At 56.9% G+C, this 17,039-nt stretch overlaps 2 protein-coding genes across 3 annotated transcripts; one reads left to right on the plus strand and one right to left on the minus strand.

Moving 5' to 3' along the window:
• The first annotated feature begins 601 nt into the window (after nt 1-601).
• On the plus strand, nt 602-7,300 carry PFKL (phosphofructokinase, liver type). 2 transcript variants are annotated; one of them, XM_075099553.1, is made up of 22 exons: nt 602-746; nt 1,282-1,355; nt 1,444-1,521; nt 1,610-1,799; nt 2,004-2,169; nt 2,252-2,296; nt 2,388-2,496; nt 2,822-2,917; nt 2,986-3,078; nt 3,439-3,564; nt 3,674-3,738; nt 3,913-3,976; nt 4,063-4,209; nt 4,325-4,395; nt 4,512-4,599; nt 4,745-4,897; nt 5,054-5,218; nt 5,433-5,494; nt 5,848-5,959; nt 6,040-6,139; nt 6,262-6,367; nt 6,437-7,300. In XM_075099553.1, exons 1-22 carry the CDS (start codon nt 662-664, stop codon nt 6,624-6,626), a joined length of 2,385 nt encoding a protein of 794 aa, XP_074955654.1. In that variant the 5' UTR covers nt 602-661; the 3' UTR covers nt 6,627-7,300. The 2 variants fall into 2 exon arrangements, with proteins under 2 accessions (XP_074955654.1, XP_074955655.1); XM_075099554.1 differs by having other exon boundaries at nt 6,465-7,300.
• Nucleotides 7,301-10,114: 2,814 nt separating this feature from the next.
• Nucleotides 10,115-16,562, minus strand: CFAP410 (cilia and flagella associated protein 410). Its single transcript, XM_075099556.1, has 7 exons — nt 16,408-16,562; nt 16,022-16,040; nt 15,272-15,318; nt 14,251-14,480; nt 13,445-13,616; nt 12,696-12,789; nt 10,115-11,176 (listed from the first exon to the last, which is right to left on the minus strand). The coding sequence occupies exons 1-7, from the start codon at nt 16,482-16,484 to the stop codon at nt 11,051-11,053; spliced, it is 765 nt and encodes a 254-aa protein (XP_074955657.1). The 5' UTR covers nt 16,485-16,562; the 3' UTR covers nt 10,115-11,050.
• Between the last annotated feature and the right edge of the window lie 477 nt (nt 16,563-17,039).

The raw sequence follows: 17,039 nt of genomic DNA on the forward strand, positions 1-17,039 counted from the left end.
GCACCTCGCAGCACCACACTGCTCCCAGTGGGGCCCGCGGTGGACATCCAGTGCTGGTGTTTCTGCAAGTGCTGGCACAGCGACCCTCAGGATGCGGCATCTCCCGTCATGGGCTGGGTGGGGGCATTGGGACTAAAAAAACCCCGCTGGGCTTGCTCCGTACATTTGTTTTTTTAATTATACCTAAAATAATTATAGATTAAAAATTTTTAAATGCAAAATTTGTATTAAAATATGCAGCTCATCCTGCTGGCACAGCCTGGGACGGCACGTACTGGCACTGCACCACCTGCTATGCCATGGTATAGAACAGTACATGATGATATGGGATGGTATGGGACAGTATGGCGCAGTATGGGATGGTATGGCATAGTATGGGACAGTGTGGCACGGAATGGCATGGTATAGCACAGTATGGCATGGTATGGGACCGTGTGGGACAGTATGGCACGGTATGGGGCGCTATGGCACAGTGTGGCATGGCATGGGATGGTATGACATGTTAAGGAATGGTATGGGATATCGTGGCACGGTGTGGCGTGGCGCGTCACGGCGCGCCACGGCTGCGGGAGGGGCGTGGCCAAGCGGACGGGGGCGTGGCCTTCTGCGAGGCGCGTCTCCGCGGGGGCGGGGTCGGCGCGCCGGTGCCGGGAGCGCAGCGATGGCGGCGGCGGAGCTGGAGCGGCTGCGGATGGCGGGGGCCGGCATGGCCATCGCCGTCCTCACCAGCGGCGGCGACGCGCAAGGTGGGCCCGGCGGCGGGCGGCGGGCGGGGGGCACCTCGGCCCCCCCCCGGCCCGTGGGGGCTGCGTGTCCGTGATGTCCGTGTCCGCCCGGCCCCGCGGGGCCTGGGGGCACGCAGCCGGGACGCGGCCCCACGCTCCTCCCCAGGGCCCACTGGGGGGCGGGGAGCGGGGACACTCCCCTCCCGTGGTTCCCCCCTCGGGGGAAGGGGTCGATTCACCCCACCCGCGGCTCTTCCCCCTCCCCATCACCCTCCGTGGGAGGTCACGGGCCCCACGGGGGAACCCCACGGTGGGCCCCCCCACCCGGGGGGAATCAGCTCGCACTAATACATGTTGCTCTCAGATGGTTCCTCATCTGCAGCTCCCACCCGTGCACTGAGTTTCCCCAGTCTCTGCCTGCATGGCTCCCTGCCCCCCACTCGAGAGGACTGTTCACGGGCTTTTCAGGGTCACCTATAGGATCCAGTCCCCTATGGGACACCCACCATGTGGGGGGTACCTTGGGGCTGCCCCGGCTCACGTCTCACCTTTCCAGGGATGAACGCCGCTGTCCGCGCCGTCACCCGCATGGGGATATACGTGGGAGCCAAGGTCTTCCTCATCTATGAGGTTGGAGCACCTCCCTGCTGTAGGTGGGGGGGAACCGACCCCCCCAGTGCTGGGGTATCCCTCACCTCCACCCCCCACTTCTCCACAGGGCTATGAGGGGCTGGTGGAGGGGGGAGACAACATCAAGCAAGCCAACTGGCTCAGCGTCTCCAACATCATCCAGCTGGTGAGGCTCACTGGTGGGGCTGCAGGACCCCTGAATCCCACCCCCTCAAATCCGCCCAACGAACCATGACCCCCCATTATCTCTCCAGGGTGGGACGGTGATCGGCAGCGCCCGCTGCAAAGCCTTCACCACCCGTGCGGGCCGGCTGCGGGCTGCCCGTAACCTGGTGGAGCATGGCATCACCAACCTCTGTGTCATCGGTGGGGATGGCAGCCTGACGGGTGCCGATATCTTCCGCTCTGAGTGGGGCGGGCTGTTGGAGGAGCTGGTCTTGGATGGTGCGTGAATCCCCCTTTCCCAAAATCCCTGCGTGGGTAAAGTGAAAGCATTCAAGGGGTGTTGAGGTCTAGAGATCCATCTCTGGGGCACCGTGAGCCCCAGGGAGGGCCGGGCTCCTCTGCTGCTCTGCAGGATCTGGCCCGGTGCTAGGGTGGGTGGCAGCACCCTAAAATAACCGGCGGCACACCATTCCCCCTCCACAGGGCAGATCAGCGAGGAGGTGGCACGGGAGAACTGCCGCCTGAACATCGTGGGGCTGGTGGGTTCCATCGACAATGACTTCTGTGGCACCGACATGACCATCGGCACCGACTCGGCGCTGCACCGTATAATGGAGGTGATTGATGCCATCACCACCACGGCCCAGAGGTGAGCAGGCTGGGCGCTGGATGCCAGCCCACCCTGGGGCATCGCACCCACCCTCCTCCTCCTCCCACCCATGTCTTTGCAGCCACCAGCGGACGTTCGTGCTGGAGGTGATGGGCCGCCACTGCGGGTAAGGTCCTGTGGGTGGGGAAGTCCATCGGCAGGATGGGATGTCGTGTTTCAGGCGCAGTGCCGGTACTGCCACTGCCGTGTCTCCCCAGGTACCTGGCGTTGGTGTCCGGCTTGGCCTCAGGCGCTGACTGGCTGTTCATCCCTGAATCCCCTCCAGAAGATGGTTGGGAGGACCTCATGTGCGAGAGGCTCGGGGAGGTGAGCAAGGGGGGTTCCTATGGTCCCATCCCCCTTTTCTCCCCAGAGAGTCCCCACAAGGACCTGGGCTGAGCCCTGCGGCCGGTGCCTGGCCCCTGCGAAGCTTCGGGAGCTCCTGCCATTGTCCCTGTGAAACAGGGCACTGAGCCAAGCGCAAATCCAGCCCTGGAGTGCCAGGGGCAGCACTGGCCCAGGGACTCAATCACCCAGAACCTGAGCCACCCCCCAGGCAGCAGCCAACAGCAGCGGGGGAAAGGATATTGCAGCTGAGCTGCCAGTGAGTTTTGGCTAAGCCGCAGTGGCTGTTTTCCTCCCCTCATGCCAGACACGCAGCAGAGGATCACGGCTCAACATCATCATCATTGCCGAGGGCGCCATCGACCGCACCGGCAAACCCATCTCCTCCAACTATGTGAAGGACGTAAGTGCCTGCTCCGGCACCCGCTGTGACTGGAGGGTCCCCAGCGTGACATCCTCTCTGCTCCACAGCTGGTGGTGCAACGCCTGGGCTTCGACACACGGGTCACCGTCCTTGGCCATGTGCAGCGTGGAGGGACCCCATCAGCCTTTGACCGCGTGCTGGTAGGTCTGGGGGGCGGGATACAGTGGGGTCACCTGCAGAAAGGAGCAGGCAGCTGGGGAACCCCGCTCCTGCCTTCCCTCTGCCTGTTGCAAAGGACTTGACAGCTGGGATAAGGCTCAGACAGTCTCTGCAGGCTCGGCAGGCAGGGCAATGTGCCCGTTTCCCACCATTTGCTGCAGATTTCTTGGGGGTTTTTGTATAAAACCAGCAGCTGTCTGGCCGTAAATCAGTCCTGTAAGCAGCCCTGTGGTTTCCAAGCCTGTGGGAGCATCCCTGTGGGAGCCCAGGGGAGCATCCCACGCGGCTGGCACAGGTGGCCCCAGTGTCAGGGGATGGCAGGTGCCCCTTTCCCTTTCCAGAGCAGCAAGATGGGGATGGAAGCAGTGATGGCACTGCTGGAGGCCACGCCAGACACGCCTGCCTGCGTGGTGAGCCTCTCTGGGAACCAGTCAGTGCGGCTGCCACTCATGGAGTGCGTTCAGGTGGTGAGTACCTGGGGGTATCGGGCACACCAGCCCCACTCGGTGGTGGTCCCACTCCCCTCCCTGCAAACACAAGCATTATGGTGCTGCATCTTTGCCCCACCCCGCGAAGACAAAGGATGTGCAGAAGGCTATGGATGAGAAGAGGTTTGAGGAGGCCATCCAGCTTCGCGGGAGGTGAGGAGTGGGGAGCGGGATGGGGGCAGACATCCCTGTGGGGCAGCCAAAAGAGTGTGCTGGAATGGGGGCTTCTCCCTGGGGGGAAACCAGTGGCTCCTGTGGCCAGGGAGGGTCCCCCACCATGGGGTGGGTCCAGGCGCGCCTCAGTGCCATGCCTCCTTGTCCTTGCAGGAGCTTTGAGAATAACTGGAACATCTATAAGCTGTTGGCACACCAGAAGCCAGCGCAGGAGAAGGTGAGGAGGGACAGGGAGCAGCAGGGGACACTGTCCCTGGCTTGGGGACACGGGCCAATGTGCCACCCCTGTCCCTGTCCCCACAGAGCCCCTTCAGCCTGGCCATCCTGAACGTGGGCGCCCCCGCCGCTGGCATGAACGCCGCTGTCAGGTCAGCCGTTCGGATCGGCATCTGCCAGGGACACACCGTCTATGTGGTGAGCGACGGCTTCGAGGGCTTGTCCAAGGGGCAGGTAAGGGGGACAGTAAACCTGGGTGCCGTGGGTTTCCCAGGGGGACAGGTATGGGCTTGGAGAGGGGTGGCAGGGTGCACCCCCCCACCCCAAAACTGAGTGCTGCTGCTTGCAGATCCGCGAAGTGGGCTGGCATGACGTGGCGGGCTGGCTGGGACGCGGTGGGTCCATGCTGGGCACAAAGCGGTAAGGACAACCCTGGGGGGGCCAGGGGATGTAGCAGAAGGGACACCGCTGTCCCTGGGGATTGTAGGGAACCCCTGTCCTCACCCTGTGGTCTCTCCTCCCCTTCCCCACCACAGGACGCTGCCCAAGACGTGCATGGAAAAGATTGTGGAGAACGTGCGGAAATTCAACATCCAGGCACTGCTGGTCATTGGGGGGTTTGAGGTGCGCGAGAATCCTCAGCCCTCTTTCAGTGGGGGCCAGGGTGGGCTGTCGGCATCCCAGGCGGTGCAGGCACCCCGGGCCATCCCTTTTGGGGTGCAGATCTGGCCCCGGCGTTGGCGTAACTCCAGCCCTTGGCTGCTTGCAGGCATACGAGGGGGTACTGCAGCTGGTGGAGGCCCGTGGGCAGTACGAAGAGCTCTGCATCATCATGTGCGTTATCCCTGCCACCATCAGCAACAACGTCCCCGGGACTGACTTCAGCCTGGGCTCAGACACGGCCGTCAACGCGGCTATGGAGGTGAGGGGCAGGGCAGGGGGCAGCTCACGGGGCCGTCCCACTCCACCAGGTCCCATCATGTTTTGGGACGACATGTGGGAATGAACCAGCATCCCGTGCCGGGCAGCAAATTTGGGGTTTCCTGATGGAAACCCCCACCCCTTTCTCCTGGCGCAGAGTTGTGACCGCATCAAGCAGTCAGCCTCAGGCACCAAGCGCCGTGTCTTCATCGTGGAGACAATGGGGGGCTACTGTGGGTACCTCTCGACCGTCACTGGCATTGCAGTGGGCGCCGATGCTGCCTACGTCTATGAAGATCCCTTCACCATCCACGACTTGAAGGTGAGCAGGGCAGGGGGGCTGCTTTCTGGCAGCATTGTTTCGGTAAAGTAAGAAGGAAAACCAGGAAAGAGAGGGCTCCAGGGCAAGACAGGATTTGGAAGAGCATGGGCAAGCCCCATGAAGCTGCTGGGTTGACGTTAGTGGCACTTGGGTCCAAACAAGAGGACCAGAGGAACCCAGGATGGCTGCCAGCATCCTGGCATTCATCTTGCAGGCCAACGTGGAGCACTTGACTGACAAAATGAAGACAGATATCCAGAGAGGGCTGGTGCTGCGGTGAGTTGGGGACCCCTGGGGATGCTCGCTGAAAAACGCATGGCGGGAAGTGAGGCCGGAGCCAAGCCCTTCCCATGGCCAGAGAGGGTCCCTGGGTGCAGCAAGGTTTGGCACAGTGGGCACACAGCATCCTGCCCAGGGATGCCACACGTGACCAGGGGCCACTCCTGTGCTGGATGCCTCCACTGCCATCCCCACCCCAGCCCCAGGGCCCTGCTGGGGAGATGGGCTGGGGAGGTGGGCCTCAGAGAAAACAAAACAGGAAAAACAGGGGTTTAGGGGAGCATGGAGAGACCCCCTGGGGATGCCAGATTAAGGAGCAGCTCCTCAATCCCTTCCCTGTCCTCCTCCAGCAATGAGAAGTGCCACGAGCACTACACCACTGAATTCCTCTACAACCTCTACTCCTCTGAAGGCAAAGGCATCTTTGACTGCAGGATTAATGTCCTGGGCCACCTCCAGCAGGTATGGGGGCCAGGGCCACATGGGTCAGTGCTGTCCCCAAGTGCTGGGCAGGCTTGACATCTCCATTTCTTTGTCCCCAGGGTGGAGCCCCAACCCCCTTTGACCGCAACTATGGGACCAAGCTGGGAGTGAAGGCAGTGCTGTGGATGTCAGAGAAGCTGCAGGAGGTCTACCGCAAAGGTGAGCCGAGGGCTGGGGGTCCCATGGGGTGGGGCTGATGGCACTGGGCTGGCCCTGCTGCTCTGGACTCTGCTGCTTGGCCCCTGGTGAGGTGACCGTGGCTGGCTGTGTCCCCCTCCCAGGGCGCGTGTTTGCCAACTCGGGCGACTCTGCCTGTGTGATTGGGCTCAGGAAGAAGGTGGTGGCCTTCAGCCCTGTGACAGAGCTCAAGAAAGTCACTGATTTCGAGTAAGTCCCCATCCCCCTGACCCAGCCACCAGGTCCCAGGGGGACCTTCCTGAGTTGACCCCGGGGCAGCTTGAGAGCCGTGTACCCACCTGCACAGGCACCGGCTGCCCCAGGAGCAGTGGTGGCTGAACCTGCGGCTGATGCTGAAGATGCTCGCCAACTACCAGATCAGCCTGACCGAGTACATCTCGGGGACAATGGAGCATGTCACCCGCCGCACACTCAGCATCGAGAAGGGCTTCTAGTCCCACCAGCCTGAGCCATAGCTCCCCTCCGCATCCTCTCCATCCCCACTTGCTGCTCGGGGAGCACCGGGTCCCCCGTGTTCTCAGTAGCCCTGTAGCTTTGCCACTGACCCCTTAAAGCAGACAGAGACTGGTCCTGGCTCCCAAAACAGCACAATCTTGCCTGGAATCACAGGGTCCAGGGTCTGGTCCCTGTGCAGATGCAGAAAAGAGGTGTGTTCAGCTGCACAGCCCAAACCCTTAATCATCCCATAATAGTTTATTCCTCTTATTTAATGATGGGGTATCTTGATTCCTTACTTAGTGGCTTGACCACCTGAGCCAACTGCTGCTTTTAGTTGCCTGCCTTGTGTGCGGGAGGGGAGCTGAGGAGATGTGGTGCCATCCTGGAGTGGGTAGGGGCTGGTCGTAGGGGCTGGTCCTGGGGGCTTTCAGCTGCCGCATGAGCCCCAGTAAAGCTCCAGCCTCCTCTGGCATTTGCGTGGTGAGGTGTCTCCAGGGCTCAGCACAGAGCACCGGTCCTGGCAAGCCCCTCTTCCCTGGCCACCTAGCATGATGCTTGGCTGCGACAGTTACCGTGCGGCCCCGGGGGCCGTGCCCGTCATCTCACCGCTGCTCTGTGACGCCCCCAAATCTTGTACTGTTCACAGTGCTGCTCTCCTCTAGAGATAAAACCTGCTGGAACCAAGCCTGCCTTGCTGCAGAGTGATCATTATGGGCCAAGTCCCCACGGGGAGGGAAGTGGGGGGGCAGACCATGGGTGAGGATGGGGGGACAGTCCCTGTGAACAAAGCCAGATGGTTTGCTGGAGCCAGATTAACGCTGGGCCACAACGTTTCCCTGCTTGTGTGTCCTCAAAGCCTGGGAGAGTGGGACCACAGGCAGCCTCTCCCTGGCCAGGCTGTGGTGGATGCAAGATCAGCATCCCTCTGCGGACAGACTTTGCAATTTCAGAGGAAAATTACTTCTCCCTTGTTTTGGTTTCTACCTTCAAAGAAAGCACTGAAGTGATTTAATCAAGGCAATGTGTGTGTTAATGCAGTTTCTCAGGGTGACTGCCAAGTGTGCCGGCTCCCGCGTGCAGCGCTCGGGTTTGGCTGAGCTCTGGCGTGCTCGACCAATGCCAGATGGCTGCATGTAGCCCCTTTCCCAGGCCGCTTTCCTCCTGGGGCTTTCGGGTCACAGCTCCAGCCTCTGGGACAGCGCCAGCACCAGGATGCATCAGTCTTTGGGTCAAACATGCAGTAATTTTTTTCCTCTCCGTGGAGTTGTCCCCAAGTGAAAAGCCCCCCCGGTTTCAGTGCTTTTCCCCTAGCTGGCCACATTACTTGTTTTAGACCCTGGATGAAGATGATAATTACTGTATATTCCCTGCCAGAGCTGGATCCATGGAGAAATAGTGTTTTCCTTGCTGTGTGCATCACTGTTCTTCCTGGTGAGTATCTGCTCTGCAGACCCCAGGCAGAGACCTGGCTGCTCCTCCCAGAGCCAGTGGGCTCTTCCACCATCCCATGTGCCATATTTGAGGAGCCACATCCAGCTTCCAAGCCAGACCCACCTCCATCAGCCATGAACCCCTGCGCTGCAGTGGTCCCACACACCTGACTCACCATCGGCCTCTGAGAGTCCCCAAGGATGCTTTGAAAGCAAGTCTTCTGGATTTGTACCTGGAGGCAGACAGGCACTGGAATTTTTCATGACCTTGCCCTCGCTACTCAATACCCCTGGCTGAGGCCGGTCAGGGTGAAGGCAGGTCATGCCGAAAAGCCCCATGGTTGTACCATAGCCCAGGTGGACCCTTGTGCCCTGGTGCAGCTGGCAGGCCCTGGGTGTTCGACTCCTCTCCAGCACGCATTTTTTCTCCAGCTTGATGCTCTTGGCAGCAGGCAGGGCACTGGATGGGCTGGCACAGCACCACAGCCCTCCAGCAGCCAGGTTTAGGGTGTGAATGGGGTGGGTGGAGTGGATGTCCCCACACTCAAACCAGCTGCACATTTGGATGTATATGGGGACAGGGGTCACTGCAGCCCTAACACCTTGTTTCCACCCAAGAAAAAAAGCCTGGAGTGCCAAATTCCTGTCAGGAGACCAACAGGCACAGCCCCACATCCCACTGGGAACAACCACCCTGTGTCCTGCCAGTACAAGCAGGAGGAGACGCGGTGACTGTGCACCCAGGCTTCCTCAGCACATCCAGCGCAGCCCCCAGCCTCCCCCATCCCCAAAGAGAGGGCAGAGTACAAAGCCATGAGCATCTTGCAGTGAAAGGCAGGCTGCCAGGTCCCCAGAGTGAAGAGGCATGAGCTGAAGCAGCCAGCCTCCCCCCCAGGCTGTGCTGAGAACAAGCAGGATGCTGCGGGGTCACCCTGCAAGGAGTGGTCAGTCAGGAGCATCAAGGGCAGCTTGCCTGGCAGCCCGAGCACCCACACCAGCCAAGTATGACAAGCGAGGCACGTAGGCGGCGAGCTCTGCTTGGGGACAGTCATGCCAGGGGATTAACAGCCCAACTTCTCCAGCGGAGAGAGGAGGAACCGTGCCAGAGCAGCCTCAGGCCATGGCGATTGCTCCATTAACCATCTTCAACATAAACGAGCTCTGATGACTAAGGATGACACTTGCTTTGATCGCTCTCCTCCCAGCAAAGCTGGGCGGTCCAGCACACCCAAACAGCAGCTCCCCTGTTCCTGAACACGGACAGGTGTGACTTCTGCCACCAAGCAGGCCATCGAGACAGCCTGGGAGAGGACTTGCCCTCAATGCACGGGCAAGATGCAAACATGACCAGTAAGTCTCTCTGGCCCTGGCTGTCTAGGGAAGTCTGGTATATTATAAATCAGACTGGCCATTTAAATGCAGCTGGATTTAATGCAGAAGACAAGAACTAGGTCATTTTAAGAGTTAAAGGCATCAGCAATCTTCACCCAAGTGACAGGGTCAAACTGTGCCCCCTCCCACCAAGATGAAGTAAACAGGCCTGTGGACACAGGTCCGTCACCATCCCCGAGGAGCATTCCTTCCCAGCAGCGCAACCTAGCATGCAGGGGCTTGGACACCTGTACAAACAGGGCGAGTGGGGACACAGAATGGCCAGTCTGCCCTGCGCAGCACCAGGGTCTGCAGCTGAGTGGCCACAGGGCTTGTGTCCTGTCTCGGGGGCCATCATCCTGCCCGGGCAGGCTCTGCACCTGTGTGAGCAAGCAAGGTTTGCTCACCATTCCTTTTGCTTCCTGCACTAGGTGTGGACTTCTGGCTGCATGAAGGTTCCCAAATACCACAGCACTTTTGAAAAGCAGCCCTGCAGCAGCTTGGTGCAGTATCAAGCAGCACCAGAGGCGGGTGAGCTGTTTCATGGGTCCAGTGAAGCAGGAGGGCACGAGGGCCCACAGCCCTCCTCCTGCTCTACAGGGCTGACAATGCAAGCCGCGAACCAGACGTAATGGAGCAATGCCCAGAGTCAGTCATTCTCACTGTTTGCTGAACCCCAGCCACAACTTACACATCCTAGAGGGATAACTGGTTTTATTTGGTATGCCACAACGGTTTAGTTTGCATTTAACGGCTCTATAAAAAAAAATCTTAGTAAATGCAGCTTTTTCCAGTTAAACACCACCCCGATGCCTGTGCAAACTGGACAGTAACACTTGGCTTGTTTTCTCCCAACTGCAAAACGCACAGGACTTTGTACTCTGACGTTAAGGTTCCTTAAGCTGCTCTAATGCCTGCTGGGGCATGTGGGGGAGAGAGCAGAGCTGAGCATTCAGGATCTGGCAGGGAGTAATTCCTGCTTCACCTAGGCTGCACCGAGCTTTTCTTTGGGCTGCCAATCAGATGTTGCATGCGCTAACAAGGACCAGAAGAAGTCAGGAGTTGAAGATAAATTAAGAATTTGACATTGACCTTCACCATCTGCACCAGACAGTTCTTGGTGATGATTTCAGGCAGTATCCTAGAAAGACTTTACAAAAACAAACCTTTGTGGTAGAAGCTGCCTTCAGAGCCTGCTACACACGGAGGCTGGCAAGGGTTAGTCTGACAGGAAGCCGCCAACAAGCAGTGACCTTTCTAGCCATCAGCAGGCTCTGCTATTCCCCTTCGATCGCACAGCACAGTAGCACCTCTCACTGTAGCCCTGCTCACTTTTGCTTTGCTGGTTCCCCTGCAGCTCCCATCAAACAGCCCCAGCAACATGAGATACAAATGTTAACAGAGCCTGCTACGCAAGCAGGAAAGCTGAGCGCCAGATCGGTTGCTGCCAGCCCCAGTGTGATGCGCACAGCCAGAGGCGATGTCAGGAGCTATAGGGGCAGCCAGGAGCACCCTGTTCCAGCCCCTCTGCAGAAAACGCCAAGGCTTTGGCTGTAGCCATGTATGTGTGAGAAGAACGGCGCTGCAGGTCTGGGGCTGGCTGGTGCTCTGTGGAGGTTTGTAATGGGCACTGTCACTCCTCCTGCAGCTCCTTCTTCCGAAAGGCCTGGAGCCTCCTCCCCACTGTCTGCTGGATTATCTCCAGACCCTCCACATCCAGTTCCTTCATGAGAAGCAGGATGGCATTCAGGACATTGTTCTGTTGGGACAAGACAGACACTGCTTTATACAGCATGTTAAAGCCAGCCCAGAAAAGCACACTTGATTTTCAGATTGCTTCTTTCTAGGAACTCCTCTTCTACTGCCACCGCCAGCAGTTTGCAACAGCCACCTGCAGCTACAGGGACAGATCACCCAAGCCCTTGGGGCAAACATGGGCAGAGGCTAGCTGGAATGCAGGACAAACCCATCTGCCTAGTCCAGCACAGACTGCCCACATGCCTCTGGCTCCTGGCCACCCTCCTAACTGACTTTGCAAGGAGAGGCTCATTCAAGAGCCGCCACCCTCTCTCTCCAGCATGACTGCATGTAATGGGTCAGGAACCCTCTGATCTGAGGAATAAGAAGAGCTGGGAGAATCATGAAAGCACAAATTGGAAGGAACTTTGAAGGTCCCCAGCCCAACTTCCCACCGATGCAGGGCTCCTGCACATACCAGACCACAGCTCTGTCAAAGCATGTCTTGAAAGACTCCAGGGAGAGATTCTCCAGCCTCTCTAACTCTCCTCCTAGAGAAAATCTTTCGCCTAATGTCCAGCCTGAACCTCCCCTTGTTTAATGTTTCCTTTTCCCAAAGGCCAAAGCCTGCAGTACTTCTCATGGTGCTGCAAAGCAATACACTCAAAATACATTTAAAACATGAACAGAAGAGAGATCACAGACAACTAGTATCGCAACGAGGCAGAATGTGGTCTAGATCTCACCCTGACAATTGAAGTGATGGCACTGAGCCCAGCAGACAGCCATTCCCAGCAGAACAGCCAAGATCCATGAGGTTCATCTGAGGCTACACCATGGAGGGATCTGAAAAACCACCTCAGTCCTGTCCACCAGGCCAACAGCCTCCAGCTGCATTTCAGCTGCTGCCCAACTACCAAATGTTCTTAGCACAAACCCATCAAAGGGACACACATGAGCTCATACGCAGACAGATCAAGAGGACAAGCTCCACTGGGCTTTCTTTACATTGCATAATGTCTTAAAAATTAGAATAGAATAGAATAGAATAGAAGTTGGAAGGGACCTACTATGATCATCTAGTGAACGGATGATGCGACCACTTCAGGGATGACCAGAAGTTGAAGCATGTTCTTAAGGTCATTGTCCACATGCCTCTTAAACACCAACAGGCTTGAGGCATCCACCACCTCGGTAAAGAAATGCCTCCAAATGTGCAGTCCAAACCTCTCCCGACACAGCTTTGAGCCATTCCCATGCATCCTATCACTGGATACCAGGGAGAAGAGATCAGCACCTCCCTCTCGATTTCCCCTCCTGAGGAAGCTGCAAAGAGCAATGAGGTCGCCCCTCAGCCTCCTTTTCTCCAAACTATACAAATCCAGACTCCTCAGTCGCTCCTCACAGGACATGCTTTTCAGCCCTGTCATCAGCTTGGTTGCCCTCCTCTGGATGCATTCACACATCCTAACATCCTTCTTAAATGGTGCCGCCCAGAACTGCACATGATGAAAGCAATTTGGTCTTTAAAAGATACTCACTCTCTTCTTTCGATTGCAGTCTGTCTCTCGAGGTGAAAAGGAGGAAAATTTATCCCTGGGAACAGGCTTCATACCAAGCTCCTCTCGAATTTTGCTAACACAGGGGAGGAAGAACAAATGTGATTATGACCAGCTGGCAGAACCTTCTCTGCCAGGCCAATCCTTTATAATCATGGGCAACCATGCAGGCATTTAGCTGAAAGACTCAAGGCACATCTATTCACACACCACCACTGCCTACAGACCACAACACCCCAAGCAGAACTCCCACACATAGTAAGAGCCTCACAGCTATAAAATGTAAAGGAGCACGCTGCTACAAGGTGTCTGCTCGCAGCCCCACCTGGGATGACAGATTCCCATGCCCGATGCTAGCTGGGACTGCAGACCATGCACTCAAGCACCACACAGTGTCACCGCACTGACATGTACCAAAGCGTGTCACAGAAGCAGAGCTAAGCAGGAATGGACTGGAGCTCACACTTCAGAGAGGATCCATCTCTGTCTGCACATGCAGCTGACACGCTTGAGATTAAGTACCCACCTACAGAAGAGCCTGTTTTGCAGATACAGAACCAGACCCACAGTGCTATTAAACCAGCACAGCTCCACCACAGTAACTGGAACAACGGGATTTTGCACCAGCTGCAGGCCTGCCCCATGGAATATCAGGGTTGGCTGTCAGGGTCCTTTCATGCTACACGCAAGTTCAGCCCAGAAATCCTAACAGCTCACAAGCAAGCCCTCACTTTGTCTCCTCCAGACTGAAGTTCAGCAGTTCGCTCTCAGTCTCCGTTGTGGATTCAGCAGCGCTGGATTTGGTGGACTCGGGGCAGCCATTCTCCACAGTCCTCCTGGCTGGCGGGGCCATGATCTCCTCACCATCAACCAGGGCCTGGGACAGTTCTTCCTCTGTCACAGCTGCAAAAACCAAAACAAAACCCTGCTGCAATGAACTCCAGCAGCCAAGGAAGACAGCCTGTAACGTGCACGTACTGCTGCTGCAAAGCTATATCGCAGGGGTTGGGTCCAAAAATTGCCCTTTGTACTGGCCTTTTGCTTTCATCCTCCTCCTGCAGTAAAAGCCATGCAGGAGAACGCCAACAGCCATCACCAGTCTCTCAAAGTGGGAAAGAAAACAGGGAGGGATGCAAACATGCTTTGCCATTTCTTGTCTCTGGAGAAGGCTCCAAAAGCCACCAAATTACTGCTACCAGACAGAAAAGGTTCTCATTTTTTTATGGCAGTAGATCCAACAACATAATCTTTGTCTTGCCACAGCAGAGAGCTCTAAAAAAATCACTAATTAGTGGTATTCCCTCAGCCGTAATGAGGCGCTCTCAACTAGTCTCAACTCTGGCACTGCAGGGAAGGGAAAGGAAGGGAGAAAACAGCTTAGAAGCAGTGGATCTTGCAGAAGGAAGAGTCAACCTCTCACAGATTCTGACTCAAGGAAGAGTCAAAGGACACCTTAACAAAAGGAACCAACATGTCACCAGCTTACAGTTCACCCTGCCCATGGCTTAGGGCTCTTCATTTACCTGCAAACACCCACCTTGGTTATCAAGCTTCTGCAGGCTGGGGAGGTTACGCAGCACCGTCATTCGGTAGCGGTGGGGGTCTGACCCACAACAGGGATTTTCAGACAGCCACAGGACCCTCAGACGGGGTAGGTTTTTGAGGTAGAAAAGCTCATTTAGGCTTGTAATATTGTTCTTCCTCAGATAGAGTTCACTCAGATTCTGGCACTGAGTCAGCGGCTCAAGGTCTGAGATGTCGTTGGCACTGAAGAGAGATAGCAGGATCAGAGACCAGCAAGCCCATCCCTCCCTCGCTGTACCATTCAGGTAGGAGCATGGCAGCCCCTGTACCAAGCATTCTAGCCCCCTTTCCTGCCACAGCTTCACTGAGGAGTCTCACCCCAGCACAGCACAAGGGGTATTCAGGGGCCTATGGCTTTACCCAGAACAAAAATACATAATTAAATTTTTTTAAGCAGAGGAAAGAATTAAAAAAGAGGCTCTCCTCTCCGCTGAAGATGACAAACTGCCTTTGCTTACCCCAAATACCCATCACACTTGCACCCTTTTCTGTAGCAGTTTCTTAGACTCACTGAAAGAGATCCCATATAAGATTCCCAAGCTGAAAAGCTCTAAGTCGCAGAGAGCAGTGGCTCTGTGGGATCCACAGGATGGGTGTGCTGGGGGGTGGCTTATGGAAACTAAAAGGTTTGTGAGATCCAAGAAGCGTTTCAACGTGCATTCTGCAAACTGGCCCTATATAGGGGCCCAGAAGATCCCATCCAAACTATGGAATAGGACTTAGGGAGCAACAGTCCTAAGAGGTTTTAACACTTCTCGAAACAGGTATTATTTTCTCAAGTAGCAAAGGGAAAGGTGCAGAGGAGCTAGCAGAAGAATAATCTCTGCATCTCTGACGCTTGAGAAATCAGGCATGAAGAGCCAGGCAGCTCAGACACACAATCACAGAAGTGGTACAAAATGCAGGGCAAGCCACAGCCCTATGCAAAATGAAATTTCCCCTGCCCTCTCCAAGTCTGGCAGCCTGACATTCACCTGAATGTGATCACCTCGATGTTGGGCAAATCCCGACATATTGATATCTGGGCAGAAAGAGAGAGAAACAGCAAGCTGGCACTCCCAGAAAAAACATATAAATAAAAGCAATTTAAATCACCAACAAGCAAGATAAAAGCAAGACCAGGAATTTAGGGTTGCTTCAGTCTAACCCAAGCTTAACACAACCAGAGATTTGCTTCCACAGTCATTGCAGAGTCAGCAGCTCCTCCACCCTCTCTGCCTGGGAGTGGAAGCACACACAGCAGCCAGCATCACGTTGCTCTTCTGCTCCAGTAACTCTGCAGTCTCTGAGATGGTTTTCCAGCCACTGCACACAGAAAGGGATCCCTCTCACCCCAGACAGCCCTCTCCTAATGAGATTCCATCATCCAAAGTCCCAAACAGATGAGGTAGGACTCAGGGTGCTCCTCTCCAGGGGTCTGTGCAGGGCCTCGAAGAGGAATTTTCCAAGCACACGCTGGAAACGTCAAACCTTTTTTTTTTTTTTTTTTGGTAGAAGATGCTAATCAATCCTGAAAAGCACTGCAACTTGCTGGCACCAGGCCAACCCAAACCCAGGCCTGCGCCTTCCTCAGGGCCCCATCAACCCCATCCCCTCCCTGCTCCAGCTGCTGGCCTAGGCTAAGGCTTCCCCCCCACCAGCACCGCATGTGCCACTGGCTGGGGGTCAAGGATGGCGGCTGGGAGGTGTCCTCACAGGATGGGAGCTGGCTGTGTGGTACTTACATCCGTTATGTGGCTGCCCCTGCAGAAGGAGAGTGGGGGTCACTAGGAGCACAGCAGAGCCCTGCCCCCCACCCACTGCCCCCACAGCCCTGGCCCCTGCACTCCCACCACCTCCATCTGCCAAAGCTGCTCTGACACGTCCCACCATGGGCCTTGTAGTTCCCCATGCCAGGCCGTCTGTGCCCCTAACCTAGCCCTGCCTGCCCCCCCTCCCCAGGCCTGCCTGCTGCCCCCCACCCCGGCCCTGCTTGCTCCCCCCCCTCAAAGCTTGCCAGCTCCCCTCACCCCGCCCTGCCTGCTTCCCCCCCCAGCCCTGCCTGCACACACTCCCCCCTCACCCAGCCCTGCCTGTCCCCCCCCAGCCCCCGCCCCGGGCCGCCCCCCACCAGCAGTTGAGCCGGCGGACACCGTCGAGCGCGGCAGCCTTGGCCCGCGCCAGCACAGCCGCCCGCGTCAGCCTCATGGCCGGGCCGGGCCGCGCCGCGCCGCGCCGCGCCCCGCCGCCGCCGCCGCCGCCGTCGCCAGGGGCGGACCCCGCCCCCTGCGCAGGCTCCGTCTGTCCGTGCGCCCAGGCCGGGCCCTGACACCGGCGCTCGGCGACGCGTGCCCGGCCTGCCCCTGCCCGCGGCCGCCGGGGCTGGCGGGCGGGGAGCCGGGGACCGGTGGCAGCCCCCCCGCCTCTCCTGCTGGGGCTCTGCCCACCCTGAGGGGAGCTGTCTTGCCTGCACCGCGCAGGGCGCCCTGAAGCTCCCTGAGGTGCAGTTCTATTTAATTACTTCGTATTTACGTGTAAATTTTATTATTCATTTCATTATGACTAATTAGAGAATATTTCGTATGGATAGCTACACCTTTATGGATATAAGATCCTAATTTCCATCGTCTATCCTTTATATGGGTATATACATATATATACACACATATATACACATATATTTGGGTATATAACCATGGCATAGATATACACACACCCCAATATGGATATTCAATAATCCAAATATTATGGATATATATTTAT

This window comes from Phalacrocorax aristotelis, chromosome 7 (assembly GCF_949628215.1).
Source record: "Phalacrocorax aristotelis chromosome 7, bGulAri2.1, whole genome shotgun sequence".
NCBI lineage: Eukaryota > Metazoa > Chordata > Aves > Suliformes > Phalacrocoracidae > Phalacrocorax > Phalacrocorax aristotelis.

Coding starts and splice junctions, on each gene's coding strand:
- PFKL (XM_075099553.1), top strand. CDS start 662: ATGGCGGCGGCGGAGCTGGAGCGGCTGCGGATGGCGGGGGCCGGCATG. Junction 4,396..4,511: donor TCCATGCTGGGCACAAAGCG/GTAAGGACAACC, acceptor TCCCCACCACAG/GACGCTGCCCAAGACGTGCA. Junction 4,898..5,053: donor CCGTCAACGCGGCTATGGAG/GTGAGGGGCAGG, acceptor CTCCTGGCGCAG/AGTTGTGACCGCATCAAGCA.
- CFAP410 (XM_075099556.1), bottom strand. CDS start 16,484: ATGAGGCTGACGCGGGCGGCTGTGCTGGCGCGGGCCAAGGCTGCCGCG. Junction 13,617..14,250: donor GCAGAAGCTTGATAACCAAG/GTGGGTGTTTGC, acceptor TGGTTTTTGCAG/CTGTGACAGAGGAAGAACTG. Junction 12,790..13,444: donor TTCAGTCTGGAGGAGACAAA/GTGAGGGCTTGC, acceptor CCCCTGTGTTAG/CAAAATTCGAGAGGAGCTTG.